This window comes from Triturus cristatus, chromosome 9 (genome assembly GCF_964204655.1).
Source record: "Triturus cristatus chromosome 9, aTriCri1.1, whole genome shotgun sequence".
NCBI classification, from domain to species: domain Eukaryota; kingdom Metazoa; phylum Chordata; class Amphibia; order Caudata; family Salamandridae; genus Triturus; species Triturus cristatus.
Window position 1 is genome coordinate 133,053,023 of NC_140592.1, and position 25,919 is coordinate 133,078,941.

General features: G+C 45.4%; 1 protein-coding gene across 2 annotated transcripts in view; it reads right to left on the reverse strand.

Annotated features, from left to right (window-relative positions):
* LOC146797515 (inter-alpha-trypsin inhibitor heavy chain H3-like) overlaps positions 1-25,919 on the reverse strand; it is a 575,472-nt gene that overhangs the window by 397,963 nt on the left and 151,590 nt on the right. For both annotated transcript variants that reach the window (XM_085624529.1, XM_085624530.1), the window contains exons 5-8: positions 17,558-17,720; positions 14,196-14,306; positions 13,613-13,738; positions 9,539-9,655 (exon numbers count right to left, since the gene is read on the reverse strand). In XM_085624529.1, the coding sequence (XP_085480655.1) occupies positions 9,539-9,655; positions 13,613-13,738; positions 14,196-14,306; positions 17,558-17,720 (517 nt within the window). The remainder of the gene's footprint in view (positions 1-9,538; positions 9,656-13,612; positions 13,739-14,195; positions 14,307-17,557; positions 17,721-25,919) is intronic.

Genomic DNA, 25,919 nt, shown 5'->3' on the forward strand with positions numbered 1-25,919 from the left:
CGATGGGCCATACTAGCGTGCAGCAGGGACACACCCCAGGCACAGGGTGCAGTCTCGGCCGAAGGTCAAGTGCGACCTGGGGCCCGTTCATTTATCCCCAAGCCCGGTCACGAGGGGTGGTGCAAACGCAACACTGTAGGGTACTGGCCGGGTGGCCCCATGCTTCTCAGACATGCGCACAGAAGGGGAAAACTATTGAGTCACTATATGAATGCCGGGAAATCTGGTGAGCACCGCCTCAATGCAAACTGAGAAGTAACACACGGAGACTTCCTGCAGTGCTTGTTAGGCCGAAATGATTGACAATGACACGCAGGTCCGTCGTGAGCAGCTTGCAGGTAGAATACCTGTCGCAAACACAGTTGTAGGACTCTATCACAGTAAAGCATTCAATGGAGAATTTTTTTATTTCAAGTAAGCTAGAGATGATCTTCTTGAGAGCCACATCGGGTAGTCAGAGAAACAAACCCCAACCAAGCTCCCCCCTTTAAACTCCAACATTCCAGGGATATACTTAACATTCTAAAGATGCATAGGCCTTTCAAATATGAGCATTCTGTGCTCACAGGATATTATTCTCGCCCACCTTGTAAAATCTTCTTCCTCCGTAGTGTGAGCAAGCCAAACAAGCAGGCACTGGCACTGCCTACTAGCGCAGCCTCTCTCGGAGCCGGACATATGTTGTGCAATGCTGCCATCAATCCAGACTGATGCCCAAATGCCCTCATGGGGATTGCACATAGGAGCAGGCTGCACATGCCAGTGCTTGACCAGCATGATGAGTCTGCACATGCTGGTGCCGGATTTCGTTTTGCGACCCAACTCAGAGATGGAAATTGGGGGCAGGCCACAAATATCGGCCCCTACCCAGCAGCCTCTCTCTTAGACAGGCCCCTCTCAATGACAATACCCTGCTGTGCATGCCTGGGCCTGGCCAGCAACCCAAGGTGCACCAGGATACCCAGTGGCAGGCTGAAAGCAGTGCACTGTGGCAGAGGAATAACACCCCCTGCAAGTCACATCAGAACCCCGAAGACGGTACACAGACTCATGCCACTAAAAGGTTAAAGTTGTTTTCCTACATATAATGTTTAGTTGAAATACTTATGAACACCGTTAAATATAAGCAATTGATAACACTTGCTAAACTTGCTGTGAAGCAATGTGTACTAAGAAATGTCTGTTTGCCAGAAGGAAAATACAAAAAGAAAAATATTTTCATTACAAGGATTAAAACCAATAAAATCCTTGATCTAACCGTTCTTCATATTATACTGTGAGAAAGGTCTTATTCTATCCAGTCTGACTGTTCCTACAAATCTGTATTCTGAAATGCAGCAGACAGATTTCACTTTCATTCTTCTTTCACCTGTAAAATGTCCGAGTGCAAGCTTTCTAATGCCTTACAAGAGCAGAGTGGTCCCCTACCAACCAAATGTGAGACAGCATTATCAGAGGATTTTAAAACCCTGCTATAGGCAGGCCTCTGCAAGGTGCTTCCAGAAGAAGCATCTGAATGTATCAGATTACCATGCCGAAGCTACCTGAGAGTTATCAAATGAATCCACCACAAAAAAGGCTAACAGCTAAAGGTGATCAGCTCTGCTTTACAAGATACTATGTCAACACATCTTATTTTAGTTTATTTTTCGGATAAAGTTACCTGCATCCGACTTACAGTTGCCTTAGAGCCCTCTAATGCACCACAGATCTCCACCGAATGTTGTTTGAAAGAACAGTTTTCATTTCAGAGCTGGTAGAGACACCCGCCCATTTCCGATGCTTAATGAATTGTCTGGAGCCCACTGGTCGGTACTTCATCGGTGACACTTACATCTGCGTTTTTACAGTTGGTGTCTCTGATTCGTAAACAACGACAACAGAATAATTGCAAGTGTTTCCATGTCTTTCAACTTCTTTGGTAGACATTCAATATGGCCTGTCCCGTCCAACCTTTTCTTGCCCTCAGGCCATGCTTCAGGGAACAAACAAGCGTTGTGAAAGGTATTGGGTACATACTAACAAGCTTGCGAGAGCTCTCGCACCTGCTTCCTGTGCCTTGGAGTAATTGGTGACACTGCACCTTGATAGCTGTGCACCGGATTTAATGACGCCTCCTGCCCCAAAGTGTACCATGCACTCTGCATCTTGAGGCCTGGTCTCTGACGAAACAGCGCCCTGTCCACAGTGGCACCATCATAACTGAGGGTAGTGTTACTCTGAGATCTGCACCACTAAGTGATTCATGCCGCACATTCCTCTGTCTGCAGCTTAGGTAGGAGCATTGCTGTTATGATTGCAGTGGGTGGTATCAAAAAGGGGGCCAAATGCATGGAGGGTCCCTCTGTCGCCCAAATATTGGCTGTTTTACTGCTTGACTAGGACAAGGGGTGGGTCATTCCCCTCACTTGTATTAGTACCCATGCCAATTTTGCAGCACCATAATTATGTGTACCCCTGGCATGGTATCATTTGTGGTCTTTTTTTCCACACCATATGTGTGACATTTGAGTGAGGGTTCCTCCATGAAATACTAAAAGCACTTCCTCTCCTGAATTTAAAGTGAGTTGTGATTTCCTGTACTAGCCACACCTCATTTGCACCCACATTCTCAGTGAGACCAAGTCACATTTAAAATACACTGTGCTACCATCTGCTACAATAGTTCCTTCAACAATTATTCTCCTCCTCTTCTGAGTATCTCTCCTAAGGCCACGGGGCTCCTACAAAATTCTTGAGCCAGCACACAACACTTAATTACACCATATATCTACACTGACCTTGAACATATGGTGATCCGCAATTCTCCAGAAGCACCCCAGTAACTCCTAACCCCACAACCTTATGTCACTTCATACTTCAACATCCAACATATTAAATACACTAAAGACCAACCTCTTCATAGACACTAAGACGTGGTTCCTAAGCATGTGTAATAAAAAAATCTACATAAATGAATACTTTCATTATAATTGTCCCTTCACAATAATGCATTCTCTGAAACCCAAATCAATCAGAAACATGCAACTACATCTACTGACCTCAACACCAACACTAGTACATTCATTTACTCACCAAGAACTGTAAACATGTGTGGTGGTTTTGGGAGCATAATTGACAGATACCTCATCTTTATATAATGAAACAGCTTTTCTGCTTTCCCTCTGTTTTATGCTTTTTTCCTTAGCCTCTTTTAAACTGTTTCCTGTTTTGCTCAACACGCCAGCTTCTGTTTTTGCTTTAGCTCTTTTTCAACCATTTTACTCTTTTTCTCTTTCCTTGGTTTCCTGCCCATTTTGCTCTTGTCTTATTATCTTTCCTGCTCACCTCTTTCTGCTCTTCTGATCTCATTCTCTGTGTACTCCAGACCTACCCACACCGGCACCTTTTTCCCATCTCCATCTTCCCCAGTTCTTTACCTCCTCTACTGCATCTTCATCCCACTCAGTCATGCATGTTCTACTGCCAAAAAAGGCAATCCCGTCTGCACCCATCTACACCAGGAACACGACTGGTGCCACGAACAGTGGCCCAACCACTACCCAGCGACGCACCACAGAGCTCCTCCCCTCGCTCGACCCACAACGCCTCTCTCCCTGCTGCTAACGCACTGCACTACACACCACAGTGGGAGCGTCACCTGCATCCACTGCTGCTTTTCCAGCAGCTACCAACCCTCATACCCCAAGCAGAATCCAGCCCGACAACAACTCTCCCACTCATCACTTTACGCCACAGCAAGCCAACAGGCCAAACCCCAATATCGTGCATGCTACTAAAGTCATGCTCACTCAGCAGCAAACATGCTACCAAAATCTTGGACATGCTGAGCAACCATGTACTGGGCCTCCTCTTGCTCAAGGTAACCTGGCTCAGCCCGACATCAGCACTTACCATTGCTAAGGCAACATCAGACTAACCCAGCTCACATTAGAGCCCCCACACATCGCCAGCCACACATTGGACCCCATCTTCGCCGCCTTAATGACATCAAGTTCAACTCCACCTCACCCCTTACATGTACTGACTACTCTATCATTCACTTCCAAATCAACACACCACAGACCAAAGCAGCAAACAACATCAACCTACCCAGCCACAGCTAGAGCAAAATCTCAGAAGTAGACTGGCTCAACAACTGCCACACAAACCCACCTAACCCTGTGGACAACATCAACAAAGACATCAACAACTTTAACGCCTGGATCAAGAACTGCACAGACTTTCTTGCACCCACCAAACTCAACAAAAAGAGAAGATCCAACATGCAAGCCAGTTGGTACAAAAAGGTCCTCCAGGGCACCCAAAGACTGCACACACCTATAGAGAATGTGGAGAGCCAGCCATGAAGATACCGAAAGAACCACCTTCAAAGCTGCACTCATATGATACGACCAACAACTTAGAGAAACCAAGAAAAGAGCGCTAGCTGAAGGCATAGAAGGGAACTACAACAGCAGCAGAGAAATCTTCTAGATCATGAAAGAATTCACCACACACACAGACTCCGTCAACAGCATCACCCCTCTCAAGAACTCTGCGATAACCTATCCAACTTCTTCCACAGCAAAATCACTAACATCTACAGCAGCTTCATGCCCCAACCAGATCCCAACGCACTCATCCCCAAACTGCCCATCACTAATCATGACAACCACCTGATCAGAGTGAAGTCCTCCTCCAGCAATGAACAGCCACAATCATGCAGACCATCCACTCCAGGGCCCCATTGGACCAATGCCCCCACAATATCAGGTGTCTCTAACCAGTCAATCACAAGCTAACAGTAGCTCCCAGACAGCTTCAGAGCAGCTACCAGCCTTAAGTTCATTATCAATAAGTTCAGGGTCACATTTTCCTTTTAAAGTTAAAGGCTGCAGAGAGCAAGAGCTGACAATGAGCAGTGCTCCTGTCAGATTTGTGGGCCAAGCTAGGGCAGAGAGATAAAGAACTGAAGCACTGAAGTATTTAACTCTTGAGTAAAAGTCCTTGTTGACTCAATATCTGAATATAAGAATAAAACAATATTTCTGAATGCCTTTAAATGGGAAAAAATTTAAATGAAAAGTTACCCTAATGATTAACTCTTCATTTTAGTGTTATACTATTTCAATGTGTCGCATTTCAAAGCAACAGGCCTTTTGCTCCCAGAAGCCAATAGACACTGTGCCATATTTATATCTGAAAAATAGGCATTTCTTCAAATGGGTGAAAGTTAAAGTGAAGAAACATTTTTCTATGCCACATTAAGGGCCTCATGTAGGTAGCATACCAGTTACCACTTCTAAAATACCGAACGATACCGAATCGGTATTTTAGAAGTGGTAACTGGTATGTAGGTAATGAGTCGGTATTTTTTACCGAATCGTTACTAGTCGGTAATTACCGAATCGGTATTTACCGATTCGGTAATGAGGCATACCTTCCCATTGATGGGAAGGTATGCCTCATTACCGAATCGGTAAATACCGATTCGGTAATGGGGGGAACACATACAAGGGTGGCAGGGTGTCACATTGACACCCTGTTGCACCCCTGATTCGGCCATGTGTGCACATGTGGCACACATACATGCCCTAAGGGCATGTATGTATGCCACATTGCACACTGCTACGCGCGTAAAAATGCATTTACACATACATTCATTATTTACCACCAACTATAAGTTGGTGGTAAATACCGACTCATAAACACACACACACACTCCCCCTACATCTCGATTTTGCTTTCGGAATTTACCGAATCGGTAAAATTACCGATTCGGAAAAGTTACCGATTCGGTAACATTACCGATTCGGTATTATTACCGAATCGGTAATTTTACCGATTCGGTAAATTCCGAAAGCAAAATATGTCCCCCTACATACCAATGGCCAAAATACCGGTCGGTAACGGTATAGTTACCGAAAATCGGCCGTTACCGACCGGTATTTGGCTACCTACATGAGGCCCTTAGTCTTAATGTCTTTCTCAACTTTCAATTAAGCCAATTATCTCTCAATGTTTTATTAAGAATTTTTCTTTACTTAAAATTCCTCCCATTTAAACAAATGTATTTTTCTGTTATAAATATGGCACCATGTCTGCTGGCCAATGGGAGTAAGATGCTTGATGTTTGTAAATGTAATACTTTGAAATGTGAGAAATTTTAAATGATGAGTTTTATGGAATCCATTCCAACAAAGTTAACTCTCAAGTTTAACTTTCTCAGCTCAGTGCCATATTTATAAGTGAAAAATACAGCCATTATTTTGAGTGGGAGACATTTAAAGTGCTGAAAAATGTTCCATATCCTGAACATTTTTGCTGAACATTTTTCTGCACTTTATATTTCTCCCATTTGTGTTATACATGTAACGTTGCCACATATGTGAAAGGTATGGCCTGTGCCACAAGTAAATATGACACAGTCTCTCAGTCATATGCACACATGTTCATATATCCCCATGAAACAGACTCTCACTGACTCAAATGGCAGCCCTGTCATAGTGCGCCTAGTCAAAGTATTTTGTCCAAAGCATGGTATCTGGCTCTATGGAACCTTGGCTTAAAGTCAATTAATCTGGGAGTGGGGGCATCTGGCAACAATGCGTGAGTTGCTTAGCCTTCAATAGCTCACAATACTTTTCACTGATCACTAGTAGCTCTCACTACGGAAAAATGTTGGAGACCCTTGATCTATAACCTTGACACATCAGTAATCAGCACAGCTACCACCCACATCATGAACACCTTCATTACCTCCCCCACCTTCCCAGAAGCTTGGAAGCATGCAGCAGTCAATGCCTTCCTCAAGAAACCTCCAGTTGACCCCAGCCAATTGACCAACCTCGGACTTATTTCCCTGAATACCTACCCAGCAAAAATAAAGAAAAATGCCATCAACAAACAACTCAGAAGCCACCTTAAGCTCCACCACCTACTGACAACTCTCAATCAGATTTCAGAAAGAACCAGAGCATAGAAACTGCACTCATCACAGCAACTGACAATATCAGGACCATCTTTGATCGAGAAGAAACAGTCTCCCTCATCCTGCTCAACCTCTTTGCCACTTTTGACACAGATTCCCACAACACACTCATAAGAAGACGCCACAATTGTTGTATTCAAGGACCAGCTGGATCTGCTCCTTTTCCTTACAGAGAGAACCCAAAGAGTCAGACTGCCTTTCTTCACATCTGAGGCTATGAACCGTGTAGGTAGAGCCCCCAGGGTTCATTCCCAGCCCAACCCTGTTCAGCGTCAAAATAACACCACTCACCAACATCATCTGGTCCCAAGGCATCATCTCCTATGCAGATGACAGCCAACTCTTCATCTACATAATGGACAAAACACCCACCACCAGAAAAAACGTCCCTGCCTGCAGGACCCTGGCAGTGGAATGTATGAGAACCAATTGCTTGCAACTGAATAGGACTGAAGTGCTAGTCTTTGGAAACAAGCACTTTCCATGGGACACCCCCAGGTGGCCGACAGAACTGGGACCCACACCAACACCCACCAACCACACCAGACATCTGGGGATCATCCAGGATGACAAGTTAAACATAACAGAACAAGACAACACAGTAAGCTTCCCTTTGCTTCCATTTCCTACAAATGCTATGGGAAATGTCCAAGTGGGTCCTACAGAACCTCATAAGAAACCATCACACAAGTACTCATCACAAACCGACTTGACTGTAGCAATGGACTGTAGGCAAAATTTTCCAAGAATCTCCTGAATGGACTTCAGACCATCTAAAACGCTGCCATAAGACTCATACTCGACCTTCCTCACTGTACCCACACCTAATCTCACTTCAGGGAGATCCACTGGCTTCCCATTCAGAAACACTGCAAATTCAAACTCCTCATGCACACGTACAAAGCCCTACACAACACAGGACCCGCATACCTCAACAGCTGCTTACACTGCCAAAACCCATCAAGACACTTATGTACAGTCTTGCTCTCATTTGCACACTCCCCTTGAAATCACAGAAGCAGAACAGGTAGTCATTTCTATATATATAAGATATTGGCTGCTAGCCAATTTAGAATCTTATGAGCCAGTAATGAGTCATGATGGATACACAGACCTGTGTAAAAAAGAGAATTGTTTTCACGGAGTATGAGGTTCTTTTATGCATTCCCCTAGCAGCAGACAAATTAACAGAAGTGCATGATAAAAAGACAAAATAGAGGTTGTCATTAACAAATGTAGAATTTTTTCAAAGCTCCAAAAAAGCTTTGTAGAAAATGTAGAGGGTTGACTGTCCATTGCTCCCTGGATTTTACTTGTTTACACTTAATAACACCGGATTCACTATTGATCTCCCATGGCTAACTCAAATTCTTTGATATGCAATAAAGATATCAGCTCATGGGAACACTTGCTCATTAACTGTTCAAGAATGCCGTTCTTCTGGAGACAACTTCAAGCTCAACTATGGAATCACATAGGTGACAATTTGGCTGTTTGCTTCACTTACAGATCTTAAAACCAAACATACTTTGCTTGAGAAATGTCATTGTTTTGAGATGAAGACAATAATCGTTTGAGAAACATGTCATTACATAGTAGTATCGATATTTATGGAAATACAATGGGGCCATTTCCTAAGACACATTTTGAAATGGTGACAGTTCAGGCATATGTCTTTTGTTGTCATGAATTTGTGATGTGCCTGCTAACAGTAGTTATAAATTATGGTGCTTCACGTGGAAATTCTTGCTCTGGAAAGCAGACGAAGTCTCTTTGTGAAAAATGGTGGAATACATATGGGAATTGGTGCAGCAACCCCGCTTCTGACATTTATTCCCCAATCACTCACAATCCCACTATTTACCTGACCACAGAATTACCAGAACACCAGGTAATGGCAATTGTAGGGAGGGAATGTAGCCAAGAATATTTCAGGATACTCATAAGGATGGGCCAATGCAGCTTAAAATCAAAGGCAATGACTAGGAACCAGCACAACAATGAAAACAGACCAATTGCATTTTCATAGGTATAATGTTGAATATGTTACTCACACACACATTTCATTTAATAATTTTAGGACCCATACAAGCTGCCCGGAGCCATATCCCTTGGGCAACGCCTAATGCCCTGTACTATTGGTCTATAAAGTGCAAGGCCTGGAAAGACTAGACCTCATTTTGCCGGGTGTGTATCTTCACCAAGAAAAACAAAGACTGGGGGAGGAGCAGGGGTTGTCTGCAGAGGCACCCCCCTCCAGCACAACGGGGGATCAGACAAGGCCCCACCCCATGAGGTCACCGCTTCACAATCCCCAGATGCCCTAGTCGCTCTACCCCCTGCTGATGATTATCACATGCTCAAAACAGGTAGTAAATATCAGTGTTACTCTCAACTAAAATAGAGAAAACCTGCCCGTTCCAGGTCCTTCAATCTATTCCCCATGCAGAATAATTTCCCATTAAATCAAGTGGAAATACAGTCCGAAAGCATTCATTTTAACCCCAGTATACGCTTGTGTGTTTGCTGTCATAATCATTTTTACTTTAGAGATGTGCTAGTTACCTGATCCATCTTGCGACCATTCATGGATCCACTTTTGTCTATGACAAAGACAACATTCTTTGGCACAGTTGGAAGATTGACAGGCGCAAAAAAATGAACAAAATATCCATTTACAATCTAAAAGAAAGTATAAAGAGAAACAAAATTACTATGTTTTAGCTACAGGATACATAACATATTTAAGAGGAATTGACAAATACCCTGAGTAATATTTGTTGTTTAATAAGTAATAATATCAGTCAGAAAAGCAACAGACTGGAATTTAGTAGTTGGGGTCAACAAAACATTCTTCAGTAAAGAGGGAAGTGAGTCATTCATTGTGATGGTATACCATCCAGTCATTGACCCTGCTGAGATTGGGTTTGAGAGACTATTCTCTGCAAGGACAAAGTACTTCTGGAGGACATGTATAGTATCAACAATGGAGTCCGTGAACATCTGGAAGGAGAAAGACAAGACAGAAGCTGAGGGCTGGAACAGGTTGGAACAGGCTATGATTAGAATACTAAACCTGACCTGAGTGATGCCAGCAAGGGCAAAATTAGACTGACAAGGTAGAGACTGAACCATGAACAATAGGAAGGCAATCGAAAGGAGCACAACATAAGAATGATAAACTATCATAAGTGATAGCTTGTACACTATGTGGAAAGTGACCTCTCTGTGAGGGCAAAAAGATCTTACTCCCAGTTACTCTCAGATTCTTGCAAGGCACCAAACTGGTCTTATGGAAGAGAAGTGCTGGGTAGCCTCTGTGCAAGCGACACCAAGCCTCAGAATCCCTTACTCTTGGTAACAATTATCAAGATCGCAATACGATTAAAGGACAAGGCTCAGGGAAAGCAGAAATTAATTATAAGAACAGGAATCAGACTAGACTATATGTATGAATGCAGAATTTGGTGTGTTAAAAAATGATTCTGCATGTTATGCTCCATTTTCCTTTTACGGACTTGGAATAGGAGGTACTGACCACATGTGGTACATACCTCATCTTGAGGTAATGACATTTATTGCATCCGATAAATACCACCCCCTAGCCTGACAAACTCATGAGTGCCTAAGAATTCTGCTTACAAACAAGGGCTGGATGAAAGAATACAGACCACACTAGAAACGTTTGCATACAGCAGGGAAAAATAGGCTATAACAGCAAGGAACAGAAACAGATAAGCCAAATAAGCAACATAGAAAATGGCAAACAAGTAATAGGGTTAACTAATTGCACATAAAGTTAGATGTACTAACACATTTTTTTTATTGCAAACCCTGTGATTTAGTCAATCGTAGAGTTTGGGACAAGAAAATTTAGTTTTCAAATGTACTGAACCCATTAAGCGATTCAGTAACATGTTACAGAATAGCTGAATGCTTTGGGGAATCATAAGGAATTGCCATTTAGAAGGCACATATTTAGGGTGTCCCTTCCAAATAATGACTTTGTATGGTATGGGATAATGTTTTGCAACCAAAATGCTGTTGCAAAAATTTATTATTTTATTTGCCACCTCAAAGGAGGTGGTAATCCATTTGCATAAGGGAAGGGATCCCCAAGGAACCCTTTCCCCTTTATGAAGAGTCAAAAAAATGTTTTAGAAGTAGGTAGTGGTCCGTGGGACATCTGTCTACTCTAAAAATAGATCTCTATTTTTTAATGCACATCAGGTTTTCCTCTAAGGATAACACGTTACATTAAAAAGATTGCTTTATTTGAAGGCAGTCACAGGCATTGTGGTATGCTGAGCCCAGTAGGCCACCATCCCTGGGAAAGTAATGAGTCATACTGGGTTGCAATTTGTGGTTTACCACATTAACATTCATGAGATAGGTCCAATTGCAACACACTGGCATTCAGTATTTTGTAAGCTATACATTGGTTTGGTAAATACTGTTGAATTCGCTAGAAGTTAGTGCATACATTATGATCACTTTTAGGAAATACAATGTATGTACATCTGGCTCACAGAATTAAGTAGCAAGCCTGAAACCAAAGCAGCAACACAGAGTGAGCATGCGGGCCCTAAGTGTAAAGACTGTTGCAAGCCACCACACACAGGGCTTACAGGGTAGAAATAGCTAGAAGTTCAGGGGAGGATCACAGGTGCTGGATGTGAGTGGCTGTGAGTCATCAAACAGGTTATAGGATTCAGTAGAACCACCAATAAAGGGAAATCTGCATAAGAACCTTGAGAAGAAAAGACTATGGAAGTCAGTAGGCACAATAAGGGAAACCAGGAATGGAATGTGAAATGGAGCTGTGAGTGTAACACGTCAAGGAAGCAGATCTGAAGGTGTCTATATATCTATAGGAGTCAGTGACAATTATTCTGAACAGAGCTCAATCAGCAGGACATTAACTGGGCAATGTTTAGCAAACATAAGGAGGACGTATGGGTATTGCAATGCACCAGGATAGTAAAGTGGAAACCAGAACAGAAGTGTTCTTCTCAACCTTGAAGGGGAAAGGTCCTTTCACTCTCTGTTGCATCATCTGGAAATGGTATCAAACTCTTGTAAAAGTGCATGGGTTGGAAGATACAACATAAAAACAGGTGAAACAAGCGCTCATTTTTGAAGGGCTGATTAGCAAGCAGGAAATGCAAGCTATTACTGCTAATTTGTGCCTCTGTTCTCTAAACCCTGACTAGCTGGCTACAAATGAACATCCTACTACATGTAGTGCTTATAGTGTATCATCAGAAAAACTCCAGGTTCTTAACAGAGCTAGTACAATGCACCTGATGGAAGTTAAGGGGTAGATACTAAGGTTGTGTAGTGGGTTCTGTCATTTTTATGGTGCTGCCCGAAAACAAAATTCTTTTTGCCATTCACTAAGCCATGCAAACCCATTTTGCGTGACTTTACATGGTTTAGTAAACTAAATAACGCAAGGCAGCACACAGCGCTGCCTTGCTTTACCTTGTATTGAGAAGGCATTGCATGGATGGATTTGATGCTTTCCCATATTTACTAAAGCTAATAAACCTGGGAATGCAGCATAAGCTCCCTGAAGAATAACAAGGAGGAATATCTTCATTTTTCCCTAATATTTCATCTTTCTGAGCATCATGCATTCTGCAGCACACTTAAAAAGAGAAATTTGCCTCTAAGGATGTTTTTGTGCATGAAGATAATAATTGCTGCATAAAATAAATCCATCTTGTAACACAGACACCCTTGCATCATGGTGCAAGGGTGCCTGTGTTGGCGCTAGGCAGCACACAGAGCACCAGTGATAGAAGGCAGCAGAAATACAACATATCCTAGTAGATATGGAACATTTCTGCAATCTCCCTTTCACACAATGGAGCACAACAGTGTTGCTTGTTGCCCTGGATTGCGTGGAACGTAAGTAAATCTGTCCCTTATTCATCTCTCCTTGAGCATACTAATGGCCTGATTACTACTTTGGTGCAGTTGCACTGGTTCTCCGCCGGTACAGCTGCGCCAAAGCCACACAAGCACTGCCCACCTTATTAAGAGCTGAACTTGTGTAAGGCGGGCAGTCCTTTGACTTTCCCATGGCGGTGCCTGGAAAACAGGCACCACAATGGGAATGAAAAAAAAGTTCCAGCACGGTATGGATAGTGATGTCTATGCCATGCTTGAACTTTGGGGGAATACAGATAGGGATGCACATGTTGTGCCCCCCTGAATGTATACCCATGGCAAGGGGGGCATGGGAGCCCAGTAGGAGGGACCCCATTGATCCTCAACTGCCAACCATTTCTTGGCAGGGGTCCTGCCATAAATTGGCTGGGGTGGCAGAACTCATAATATGCTCAGAGGGACTGCACCAGTCCCACTCAGCATCTTCCATAGAGGCGCAGCTTCATCACAGCCAGGGGAACCACTGTTCCCTGGCGCAGCGGGTGGTCCTCCTCCGCAATGACTTTTGAAGTCATAATGCAGCGGATGGACCACTGCGAGACTTGTAATCAACCACTTTGATTTTTCCCATTTTATGGTAGCTGTTCACAGTCCATGAGTAATGGCATTGTGAGCAAAGGGGTTGTGTAGAAAATATTCATAGATGTAGGAAAAATGATAGCGCCCTACAGAAATGCAGGTTACCTGTACATTTCCTGCTGACTCTCTGTTCACGTCATATGAAATTGTGAAATCTCCATCCAACAATGTTGTGGAGCAATTTGCGCATGATCGCTGTTGATCAATTGATGGCTTGAACGACACGTGACCCTAAAATTGAAAAGCCAATGAATATGACATGGAAAGAAAGGGCATACAAAGTACAGTGCAAACGTTTTGCAAAAAAGATAATTACACCTATTTTACATTGATCACGTCAACACCACTCTGCTGCTCATGAATTAACAGCCGAGGATAAATTAAACATTTATTAAAAACCAGCTGTGTACTAGTATCTGGGTTATAGCTGTACTGAATCTTAATGAGATTTTCACAAGAGCCACTGACTATATAAATCAGTTTATTTTAGATTTTTTGTATGGGAAATTGCTCAAATGGTTTTTATTAATAAATGGTTATTATGATTAAAAAGTTATAAGAAATGGTATGACATAGTTATCTTGCTACACTGGGAAGAATTCTGTTCTTCAGGATAAAAGGTACACAATCCTGCTCTAGTTATTCGCAATAAAATCTCTAGATCATTTACTATAACCAGAAACAGGACCTTGTTTCCTGAAAAAGAAGTTTTAGTGATCTCCTGCAAATCGTTGGTGATGAAGGTGCCATGAGCGTCCAATGACTTGATTCCTTGGGGTTCATAAATATTTGCTTCAATCTGAAATATTTAAAGGAAAAAGTATTTAGAGATCAAACGAAAGTGGGATGACTTGGATAGCTGTAAGCTTATTCAACAGATTGCATTGAACCTTACGAAGAAGGCCTATGATTCCAAAGTATAAAGTATGATTTATAAAGGGGGTAGTATAGAGTATTCTGCTTCTCAATTTCCGGCACTAGGCAGGTTGCATTTGCTAGCTGTTTTAACCATAAACTAGTATTTTATACGATTGCAGTCATTTGCAAGCACATCCACATTACTATCTTTAAATACATTTTTTAAATTGTATATGTGATTGTTTTTGTGTACATTGTAACAATAGAAATTAAAAATGTTTGGAATTGAAAAGTAAATTGTCTTCCAGACAGTAACACCAAAGTTAGCAGGGTGTGGGAGTCATATAAGAAAATAGCTAGAATGATAATTCCCGAAATTGCTGTCATTACCAAGAATGAAAAGTACGACACATTATCCTATTGTGAATTGAATCCCTGAATGGTAATCAATATTAACTGCAAGTAAAGAAGACAAAATATCACAATGAATACAAACACTGTCAATATATTTGGCCTTTGTATAGGGTGTGCACAGAGACAGAAATCGTACAGGCACATATACATACACAGGTGTGAACAGGTGCCTATATCTCAAAAGATATACAGGTGCTCAAGCAAGCAGATCAATGGGACATGAATAGCCATCTTAAAGAAGGCTGACAAAGCGAAGTGTGCAACTGCATCTTCCTTTCTGCTGTGGGGGCATTTCCCAAGAACAGGCATTGGGAAATCTCTGTTTTGATAAAGTCAAGCTATTCGTTTTCTCAGTGCTTATTGGCATTGGGTTTCTGGTTGGCAGAGGTATGCCCACCTTCCAAGCAGGAGCCACAATCCTAGTCAGGGTAAGTCACAAACCCTGACCCTAAATTAACCTGTGGTCACCCCCGGTAGCTTGGCACAGGGCAATCAGGCTTAACTTCAGAGGCAATGTGTAAAGTATTTGTGCAACACTTCAAAAAGTAAAATAATGAAACCAGTGCATAAAAAGATACCACACCTGGGTAGAAAAATAGAGCTTAATTTAATGAACAAAACTACAAACATTCAATAAGTAGAACCGGAGTTATGATTTGTTTTAAAAAATAAACTGAAATATAGTGCTTAAAAGCATAAAGCTCTAACAGGGGCTATCTGGTCACTATAGACCGGGTCAAATCCACAGGTTCAGTCCTACCGCACCAGAGTGCGGGTTGGATAGAGGTACCAGCTTTGGCCCGCTGCAAAGTAACTTGCTTGCATAGATGTCAAAGGCGAGATGCGGTGTGCAGAAGAGGTGATGGGTCCACATAGGTAGGCAGGCGATGCATCAGTTCCAAGCCGTGCAACGAGGATGATGCGTTGAGAATGAAGTTGATGCGCTTCACTATCTCCAAACCCATCAACGTTGATCCTCATAACAGTGGCGATGCGTCCACAGTTGAGGAGATGCACTGGTTCTGAGTCCTTTGCATCAAGAGTGATGAGTAGAGAATGCTGGAGAAGTACTTCAAACCTACTTCTAAGGGTCCATCACTGGGTTGGCACCATGTGGCAAGGCAGACTCACAGCTGGCAGAGTCCAGGTGGTGTACCAAGTGAGTTGGAAGTCTTTTATGTCCCTGAAACTTCAATCAGGAGGCAAGCCCTTGGAGTCACTCTGGTTCTGGGTTCAAGTGATGTGCGTCCAGTACTTCTCACACAGGCAAGGAGGGCAGCAGGTCAGAACAGAAGGAAAGCAGTTCTTCCAGAGCAGCAGGCTACCAGAGTGTCTGAGGTCCAGTGCATATACCCAGTTGTGCCATTGAAGTGGGGAGAAGCTACTAGAAGCATGCATTTAAGAAGTGCAAATATGTCCTGCCTCCCCTGTCCTGGCTCCAAGCTGGCAGAAGTGACAATGCAGGGTCATTAAGCCCTATTGTGTGTGGATAATGATACATGAGGTCAGTGTTTGAAGATATAATGGCACTTCTTGGAAACATAGCTGCACTTTAATAGAAGGGCACCTTTTGGGCATATGATCTGGTTTCGTTGTCGTTCGCTGATGCAAATTGGCCTTTCAATTTCAGTGAGTGATATAGGATGTCAGTTCCTGGGACCAGGTAGATTTCCTGTAATAGGGCAGTGGTGGCAGGCTAGGAAATCAAAATACCTGGGGATATCAAGGTGACATTTGGACATAATAAGGAGTATCTATATTTTAATGGGAACATATTATAACAATGGACTTTATCATGTGTTGGTAATAGCCGGCGAACCCACATACAGTAAAAATGTCCGGCAAAGTAAAGAGCATGTGAATAGTAGACACACAGCAGAAAACCCCTGATAGTTTTATAACACAGAAAAGATTATACTTAGGAGTGCCTGCTGTTTGTGATCTAGGCTCATCAGAAGAGGAAGGTCTTAAAACAGCCTTGGGCCTTGGTAGAGTCACATTTCAACCTCAAATGGATGAGTTGGGTGCTCTAAAATAATGCTTCTTGTACATGTGGGACGGTGACTTCAAATACTTTGAATTTTCTAGTGCAGAGGACAAGCTGGTTATGGATGTAGGGCTCGGATTTCTGACAACCGAAAGACCTTGGGGAAAAAGCTTAATTTGCAGTTGTTCATTGTCTCCTGAGTAAGGTATATTCTGGTCCACTATATGCTGTCTTTAATAGGAATCTGGTGTGGGCTCTACGAGAATGGTGAGATATGATGGCCGCATTTCAAGCTTGCTGTGAGCAAATAGAGTGGGTTTGGGTGATAGTTGGCATTTCCTTGGGTTGTGTGTGAAGGGCATACTTGTCACAAGGTGTCAGATTTTCAGTATTTACATGAATTATATTAGTGGCTCAGAACTACCCAAATAGAAGTAATTGGCATGAAACATTTCCTTCTTGTTGGTGCTTATGTTTAATATAAGCAGGCTAAATGAGCCTCTACCAAAAGAGAGACTCAGCTTCTTTCTGAGAACACCGAGATGATATTGGATAAGTATGTCTGAAAACGTGGTCTCATGTGTGTGTCAAGCATGTAAAGGATGAGCTTGTATTAGCTGCCAAACCCATATCACAAATGCAATTGGAAGTCCAGGGCAGCCAATGTATTGTTTCTTTCTTTCGCATTAGGCCGCATAAATGACTAAATCATGTTTTTTTCCCCCCACAAACCTGTGACCTTCGCGAATATGATAACAACATTGTAAAGTGGAAAATGCACCATCGCTTACCTCGAAGTGGTTTACAAGCTGCTTTGGTTTGACTTTAAGGATCAATTCATATTTGCCCAAATGGCGCTTTAGCAGCTCCTCGTAGATCAGCTCAAAAGTCACTTTGCTTTCTGATGCCACATTCACAGAGACAGTAAATTTTTCGGTCTTCCTCCCAGAGGCCCTTCAGAACCAAAATAAAGCAAATAAATACAATGGACCATGCATGGCAGTTCCATGAATAAAGCGGCGACACAGTTGCTCCTCCATGTGCTCTTTTCACCTAGACTCATTTATGGTCATGACATTTGCATTGGTCAGTTTGGAAGAAGGTGCGACGCGCCATCAGCAAGTTTACATTTCAATTAACCGCTAAAAATGATTTAAGAGGAACAACCATATTTTAGCGAACTTGTTACACTGCACCTGTGACGGTGAGGCAACAAGTGAGTGAGGGAAACTCAAAGCACTTTGGGGTTCATCAATGATCCGTCAGACATCTATCTCTGTCCTCTTGCACCCGTCAGTACGACATGGGGCTACACCGCGCATTACTGTATTGACACGTTTTGCAATTGTCTCCCTTTTTCCCCCCTTTTTTGCCCCTCCCTCTTTTCGTTGCAGTTGGTACTTCGTTAATTCTTGGGCCAACTCCCCCCCTCCTTCCATGTAGTAGCACTTTCCGCCCAATAAGGTAAGACCTGGCATGCCTCTACCATGTGTGTATGTCTCCATACTTCTCATGACGCTGGGTTATTGTTTTTAAACCCTTGCTATATTTTGTGGTTGGTGTGAGAAGTTGGCCTGGTATATGCTGTTCACTAGTTCTAGTGACCACCTTGTACCATGCCAAGCAACCCTTATGGTGTGGTTGTAAGTCAACCTTTTTGGACTAGCTGCCCTAGTGGTAGCGTAGGCTAAGCAGTCTTTGAGGCTAAACTCGTGATGCGTGTTAAGCAAGCTGTTTTACCAATAGTAACCCCCTTTTATACCAATGAAAGGACACCACACAGATATATATTCAAAATATACATGTATTTATTTCTCAAAGTAACCCCTAGTCTCTTTATGAGCACAGGAGCACAAATCGTCAAACAAGATTATCACAGAATACACAGAAGTTGCACTTTATATGGATAGGCCCTGGTGGCCACTCAAACCATATACTAAAATAGTGGTATAAGTACCACGAACAGAAAAGGGAAAAGGCCTAGGGCCTCTAGAATCGCTGGGCCTACAAGGAGCTAACGTCAGTTAGTGACCAGGAGGTCCACGGGTGGCGTGTGCAGAGCAAATAGTCACACGCGGGCTCCCATAGGTTTCAATGGGTGCGTAAAAAGTACAAAGTTACTGCAAAAGGAATCTTCCGGATGACCTAGGAACTTAAGATTTGGAACACAGGCACTAGAGATGTAATACTACACTTGGGCACAGGTGTGCCAGCTTTACCTCACCCACAGGAAGCGGGTGCATAGGCCTCGAAGTGCGTCGGGTTTCTTCTATCTGTTCCGTGGGGCCTGTAGACAAAAGTGCTGCAGGCGGTCGGTCGGGAAGAGATGCAGTGGATCCAAGAGTGGATCGGAGATGTTGAAGACCTGTAAGCAGAGGGGACAGTGTTCACAGTCACTAGCCAGTGACCAGCGTGGCACCAGGTGGGTACCAGGCGATGTCGGGTGCAAACAGGTGATGAGGGGTAGCTTGTCTCCGCAGCCACGTGGTCCCTGAAGGTCGACGACGTCCAGGAGTCGAGTCACGAGCTGGCCCACGCAGGCTCTCGCTGTCGGCGGTGTCGGCGACTTGATCGAAGCAAACAAGCCTTGGCAAAAGCAATTGTTGTGGGCAAGGAGATAAGCTGATGGTTCTGACCAGCAAGGTCAGAGGAACGGCTCCTTTGGAGGGGAGCAAGGGCCAGTCTGGAGCAACCAGACCAGCGGTGTTTGTCGTAGATTTCGTCGCCAAGATGGCCACTAGCCAGCGGGCCAGCAACCGGTTAGGCGCGTCGAGTGGCAAAATGCAGAAGGGCCCCACGCAGATCGTGGAGATGCTGGAGGGCTCACCTTTAGTGCAGATGCTGCTCGAGGGTTGGGCTTCTCAGGACCCAAAGCACAACTTGGAGGGAGCCTCGGTTGTTGCACTTGTCAGCTTGTCGTGGTCGTTCCAAGATGGCTGGCTCCACGTGTCTCGGTGCCTCCACGGGTCTCCTCTTTGCAGGGACTGTGGATCGGGCGGTGAGAGGTCTGGAGGTCCAGGTCTTGTCAGTCTCTGGGCTCGGGCTCCGGCGGGAGGCGGCGGCAAAGCAGACGTTGATTCGCTGGATGGTGCTTGCGTTAGCAAGGTGGTCACTCCCTGACCACAGGGGAGATTTTCTTCAGTCTTCTGTGCAGCAGAATGTCGAAGTTCCCGTCTTCTTCTTAGTTTCAAGTTGATTCCAGGATGTCTGAAGTCTTAGGACACAGCTCCTACCTTTAAGCGGATTCTAGGGGCCGGACTACCTGCTAGGTCCCTCCCTATGGGTGGGACCAGGAAGGGGGGTGGTTACACCCCCAATCCTTTGTCCAGCTCGCCCCAGGCCCGGGACTGGTGTGCCCCAGGACCGGTTTGAACTGGCATATGCACCGAGGCTCCTTGTGAGCCACAGGCATGTCTGGTTTCTTTCAAGCCCTACCTGACCAATACACAAAATCCTGTCTGGGGTGGTGCACGCACCTCCCCTGGCAGGAAACCCTTTGTCCACACCTCCCAAGCTGGAAGGACTCCCAGCAGCAGGAGGGCAGACTTGTGTCTGTGGTGGCAGCATCCATTTTGTGGAGCTGAGGCTATGTCTGATTTTACCCGGGTTTCAGGTACTGTACATGTCGTGTCCCTCTAGAAGGGTGGAATGCTAACCCCGTCGCCAGAATTGGCGAGGGGTTAGTATTCCAATTCGTATGACACCTTACTCGACATGTTTTGATAAAGCCAAACCAAAGATAGCATTTAACCGCGAGGTTCATAATGCACTTAAGAGTATATGGTATGACGATATCTGGAAACAGTAGAAGGAAGTTGTTCCGACCACTGCAGACAGGCTCAGCTCATGCCAGAGCACCATCTCACATGGAACCAAGCACTCTGCCTTCAGGATTGTTAAGGCCTGCCATAGGAGTGACTTATAGGTTACCAGGTGTCCCATTTAAGTTTAGGTATAGGTATACTACACCTAAGTAAGAGGTGATTACACCAACTTACCCCAGCTGAGTGATCAGCCAGTTGTGTCAGATTGTTAGGCCAAGCCTGGGGTGGCATAATACATGCTGCAGCCCTTGGCAGGCCTTGGGTACACCAATGCCCTGGGTACCTAGTGTACACTGGTACAGGGGCTGACAGGGTGATCCAACCAATTGGGTATGTACCTAGGGTACATGGAGTCCATTTTACAGAGAGAGCAGATAGCCTGAGAGCCTGAATGGCAGGATCTCAGGCCAACTAAGTCGAAAAACCAGCTAGACACTAGGCAAAAATTTGGGGGTAACCATAGTCAGATATCCACCTTCCTACACAACCCCCCCCCAAACGAAGGGAGATAAGGCTGACCTTGACCAGGTAAGCCTATATTGCCCAAGTGGCCATATAAGGAGGAACCAGCACTGGCACGGTTACCCCCTGTCTCATGGTCCACTAAGCAATCCCTCACCCTAAGGGTATCAGAGGGTCTCCACCATAGGGAATCTCTACCTGTGGTGTGTCTTGGCAAAGTAAAAGGCTGGTGTTGAGATGGAGTACTGAAGTGAGTGTCCTCAAAGTGAGGCCTCAGCTTCCTCCAATCATCCTCCACCATGGATGCCTTTCTTTCTTTAACTGAGTTGCACTGTGCTCTCAGGGTCAGCCTCTGGCTACCTAAAGCTGGAGGCTGGGTCCCTTTTGTGGGCTTACTGGAGGGACAGGTCAGGTTTGGGGCCCTAAGGTCCCATGTTTGCCTGTGCCCAACAGAATCCCCCTGGGGGAGGTCCCTAACTACCTGTAAAGGAGATCCCTCAGGAATGTTTTTACCCATCACCTGACTAGGGCTACTAGCCAGGCAATCCTCATTCTTTTGATGGGGGGGTTCTTGTGGACAGGGGCCCTCTGGGGGTCCACTGGCCTCCCTGACCTCTGCAGCCCTGGGCTGACTGAGGCAGGGTAGAGAGAGGCAGGCTACCTGCACCAGACTGGATCCCACCTTGGAAGGGGCCACTGACATCAGAGGCTCTGCCAGGCCAGGCCTGGCTACCTCTGGGGCAGTTCCTTCACAAGGGGTGAGGTCAGATCCCTGAGGAGGCTGACCTTTTCCTAATGTCTGGGGAGAGGGAGACTTTTCTTCCTCCCCACTACTCTCAGTTTGTGTGGAGTGATCCATTGTTTCAGGCTTCACTACACCTATGTCAGTCTGAGTATAGGCTGAGACCATTACAGCCTTGCCAACCTTTTCAGGGGGGCACTCAGTTTGTGTTTGAGCTGTGACTGTCACAGCTCTGCCAGTCCCTACAGGGAAGTCTGTCTGTGCCTGGGCTGTGGCTACCACTGCCCTTCCAACCTTTTCAGGGAGGAAATCTATTTGGACAGGGGTTGTGAATGGCACAACCCCCCTACCCTTTTGTGAAAGGCCTACCATTTTAGAATGGGTGTCTTGTTCAACTCCAGCCCAAGCTGAGAGTTCTAAGTCATTCCCCAGTAAGCAGTCTACAGGCAAGGTTGGGGACACTGCTACCCTTTTAGGGCCAGTGACCCCTCCCCAGCTGAGACATACCTCTGCCATGGGATGACTGTTCTGTTTGCCATCAATGTTAGTCACCTGGTAGGAGAAACCGGGCAAAAGCTGCTCAGAGGGAACTAGCCAATGGGCCACCATTGTGATGCTAGCCCCAGTGTCTCTGTAGGCCTCAGCTTTTGTACCATTGATGTAGGGCTCCTGTCTGTACCTACCCAAAGTGTTGGGACAGGCAGTGAAGTTGGCAAACCCCACGCCACCATCACAGACAAGAGTGGTTGCTGTAGGGGAATTGGCTAAGCCAGGGTCCCCCTGTGTTCCCCAAGTAAACCCACCCAGATTTCTGGGGGCACTCCCACCACCTGGGGGATTACTGCTGACAGTAATAGGTGGTGTGACAGGAGTAATTGGAGGAACAGTTTTGTTTTTAGCCCTTGGGCAACCGCTGTCAGTTTTCCAATGCCCAGGAGTTTTACACTCATGGCAGTAGGGCTTTTTAGCTGTGGTAGAGGAGGGAGCTTGGGACCCACCACCCTGTGTGGAGTTTTGGGGCCCTGAGGAAGGTTTCTCTTTTTCTTTATCCCCACCCTTCTCTTGAGGCTTGGTGGTATCTTTCTTTTGGTCACCACCCTGGTTTTTAGGCCTGATCCTGGTCCTGACCCATTTATCTGCCCTCTTTCCCAATTCTTGGGGAGAGGTCAAATCTGAGTCTACCAGGTGTTGATGGAGAAGCTGGTTTTGACAATTACTTAAAATCTGCTCTCTCATCATCAAATTGTACAATCCTGTATAATCAGACACCTTACTTCCCAGCAACCAACCCTCCAAAGCCTTAGTGGCACATTCCACATATTCAGACCAGTCCTGAGTCTGTGTCTTCTGGGTGTCTCTGAACATTAACCTGTACTGTTCAGTGGTTAAGCCTAACCCATCAACTAGGACACTCTTCAGGACTCTGTAATTTCTGACATCCTCTTCTCTAACAGTGAGGAGTCTATCTCTGCCTCTCCCCTCAAAGGAGAGCCATAAGATTGCTGCCCACTGGTCTTCAGGAACCTGCTGCACTTTGCAGGCTCTCTCAAGAGCAGTCATCCATTTGTGGATGTCATCCCCACTTTTGTAGGGGGGCACAATCTTGGACAGGTTCCTATTGTCAAAGACCCTATCTTTGTCCCTAGGGACATTGCTGCCACCAGTGGGTATAGACCCACTCTCTCTATGCTGCCTAGCCTTGCTCAGTTTTTCTTCCATCAGGGCTACTTCTAGCTCCTGCTTCCTGATCCTCAGCTGGGCTTCCTGCATTCTGGCCTCATGTTCCCTCCTCTGAGGGGTGGTCAGTCTCCTTCTGGAGTGACCTTGAGAGCCTCTAGAGCCATGGGAAGCATTGGAGTCACCTGAGCGATTCCTTTGCCTTCCAAGCCCTGTGTTAAGTCCACTGGGGAGATCCAATGGGGTGAACCCACTGTCAGTCCCCAATAGCCTTAGTTTAGCTGGGCCAAGTATAATACTTGGCACTGGGCTAGTTCTCCCTTCATCATCACTACTTTCTGTATCCTCACCACTTTCCTCCCCTGTAGTATGGTTCTCATCTAAGGGATGACTATTGGGAAGGGGTACTTCTGTAGTATCTTCAGAAGGGGGGCCTCCTGTTCCTGACCCTAAGGGGGCTAACTGGGAAGCTTTCTTGAGTGCTCTCTGATTCTCATCATTCTGTAAGAGCTCTCTGAGCTCAGCAGAGTTTGGGTTCTTGGGCTGTTTAAGGCCTCTAAGAGTTGCCAAATGCCTGAGCTCATTCTGATTAAGGGTAGCAAAGCTGGATGGTGCCCTCTGGGGGTCACTCTCAACAGAGATGGGTACAGTGGACCCCTCTGCCCCGGCCATTGCTCTTAAGTGTGGGTGGATGTGTTGCAATCTACCTACACTTGTGTTTACCTACTAAACCTATCTAGTAGTTGTAGTCAGGGTGTGCTACTCCCTTTGCTCTACAACAACTAAGTTCAGTAGAACTTAAGTATATCTAATCTTGTTTTATATGTACCTACAGGTACCTATGTGATCTTTCAATTGGTAACCAAGAGATTACAATGGTAAAACACAGCAAGCTCAAATCCAACCGCTGCTCACCAATGTGAGAAGTTGGCCTGGTATATGCTGTTCACTAGTTCTAGTGACCACCTTGTACCATGCCAAGCAACCCTTATGGTGTGGTTGTAAGTCAACCTTTTTGGACTAGCTGCCCTAGTGGTAGCGTAGGCTAAGCAGTCTTTGAGGCTAAACTCGTGATGCGTGTTAAGCAAGCTGTTTTACCAATAGTAACCCCCTTTTATACCAATGAAAGGACACCACACAGATATATATTCAAAATATACATGTATTTATTTCTCAAAGTAACCCCTAGTCTCTTTATGAGCACAGGAGCACAAATCGTCAAACAAGATTATCACAGAATACACAGAAGTTGCACTTTATATGGATAGGCCCTGGTGGCCACTCAAACCATATACTAAAATAGTGGTATAAGTACCACGAACAGAAAAGGGAAAAGGCCTAGGGCCTCTAGAATCGCTGGGCCTACAAGGAGCTAACGTCAGTTAGTGACCAGGAGGTCCACGGGTGGCGTGTGCAGAGCAAATAGTCACACGCGGGCTCCCATAGGTTTCAATGGGTGCGTAAAAAGTACAAAGTTACTGCAAAAGGAATCTTCCGGATGACCTAGGAACTTAAGATTTGGAACACAGGCACTAGAGATGTAATACTACACTTGGGCACAGGTGTGCCAGCTTTACCTCACCCACAGGAAGCGGGTGCATAGGCCTCGAAGTGCGTCGGGTTTCTTCTATCTGTTCCGTGGGGCCTGTAGACAAAAGTGCTGCAGGCGGTCGGTCGGGAAGAGATGCAGTGGATCCAAGAGTGGATCGGAGATGTTGAAGACCTGTAAGCAGAGGGGACAGTGTTCACAGTCACTAGCCAGTGACCAGCGTGGCACCAGGTGGGTACCAGGCGATGTCGGGTGCAAACAGGTGATGAGGGGTAGCTTGTCTCCGCAGCCACGTGGTCCCTGAAGGTCGACGACGTCCAGGAGTCGAGTCACGAGCTGGCCCACGCAGGCTCTCGCTGTCGGCGGTGTCGGCGACTTGATCGAAGCAAACAAGCCTTGGCAAAAGCAATTGTTGTGGGCAAGGAGATAAGCTGATGGTTCTGACCAGCAAGGTCAGAGGAACGGCTCCTTTGGAGGGGAGCAAGGGCCAGTCTGGAGCAACCAGACCAGCGGTGTTTGTCGTAGATTTCGTCGCCAAGATGGCCACTAGCCAGCGGGCCAGCAACCGGTTAGGCGCGTCGAGTGGCAAAATGCAGAAGGGCCCCACGCAGATCGTGGAGATGCTGGAGGGCTCACCTTTAGTGCAGATGCTGCTCGAGGGTTGGGCTTCTCAGGACCCAAAGCACAACTTGGAGGGAGCCTCGGTTGTTGCACTTGTCAGCTTGTCGTGGTCGTTCCAAGATGGCTGGCTCCACGTGTCTCGGTGCCTCCACGGGTCTCCTCTTTGCAGGGACTGTGGATCGGGCGGTGAGAGGTCTGGAGGTCCAGGTCTTGTCAGTCTCTGGGCTCGGGCTCCGGCGGGAGGCGGCGGCAAAGCAGACGTTGATTCGCTGGATGGT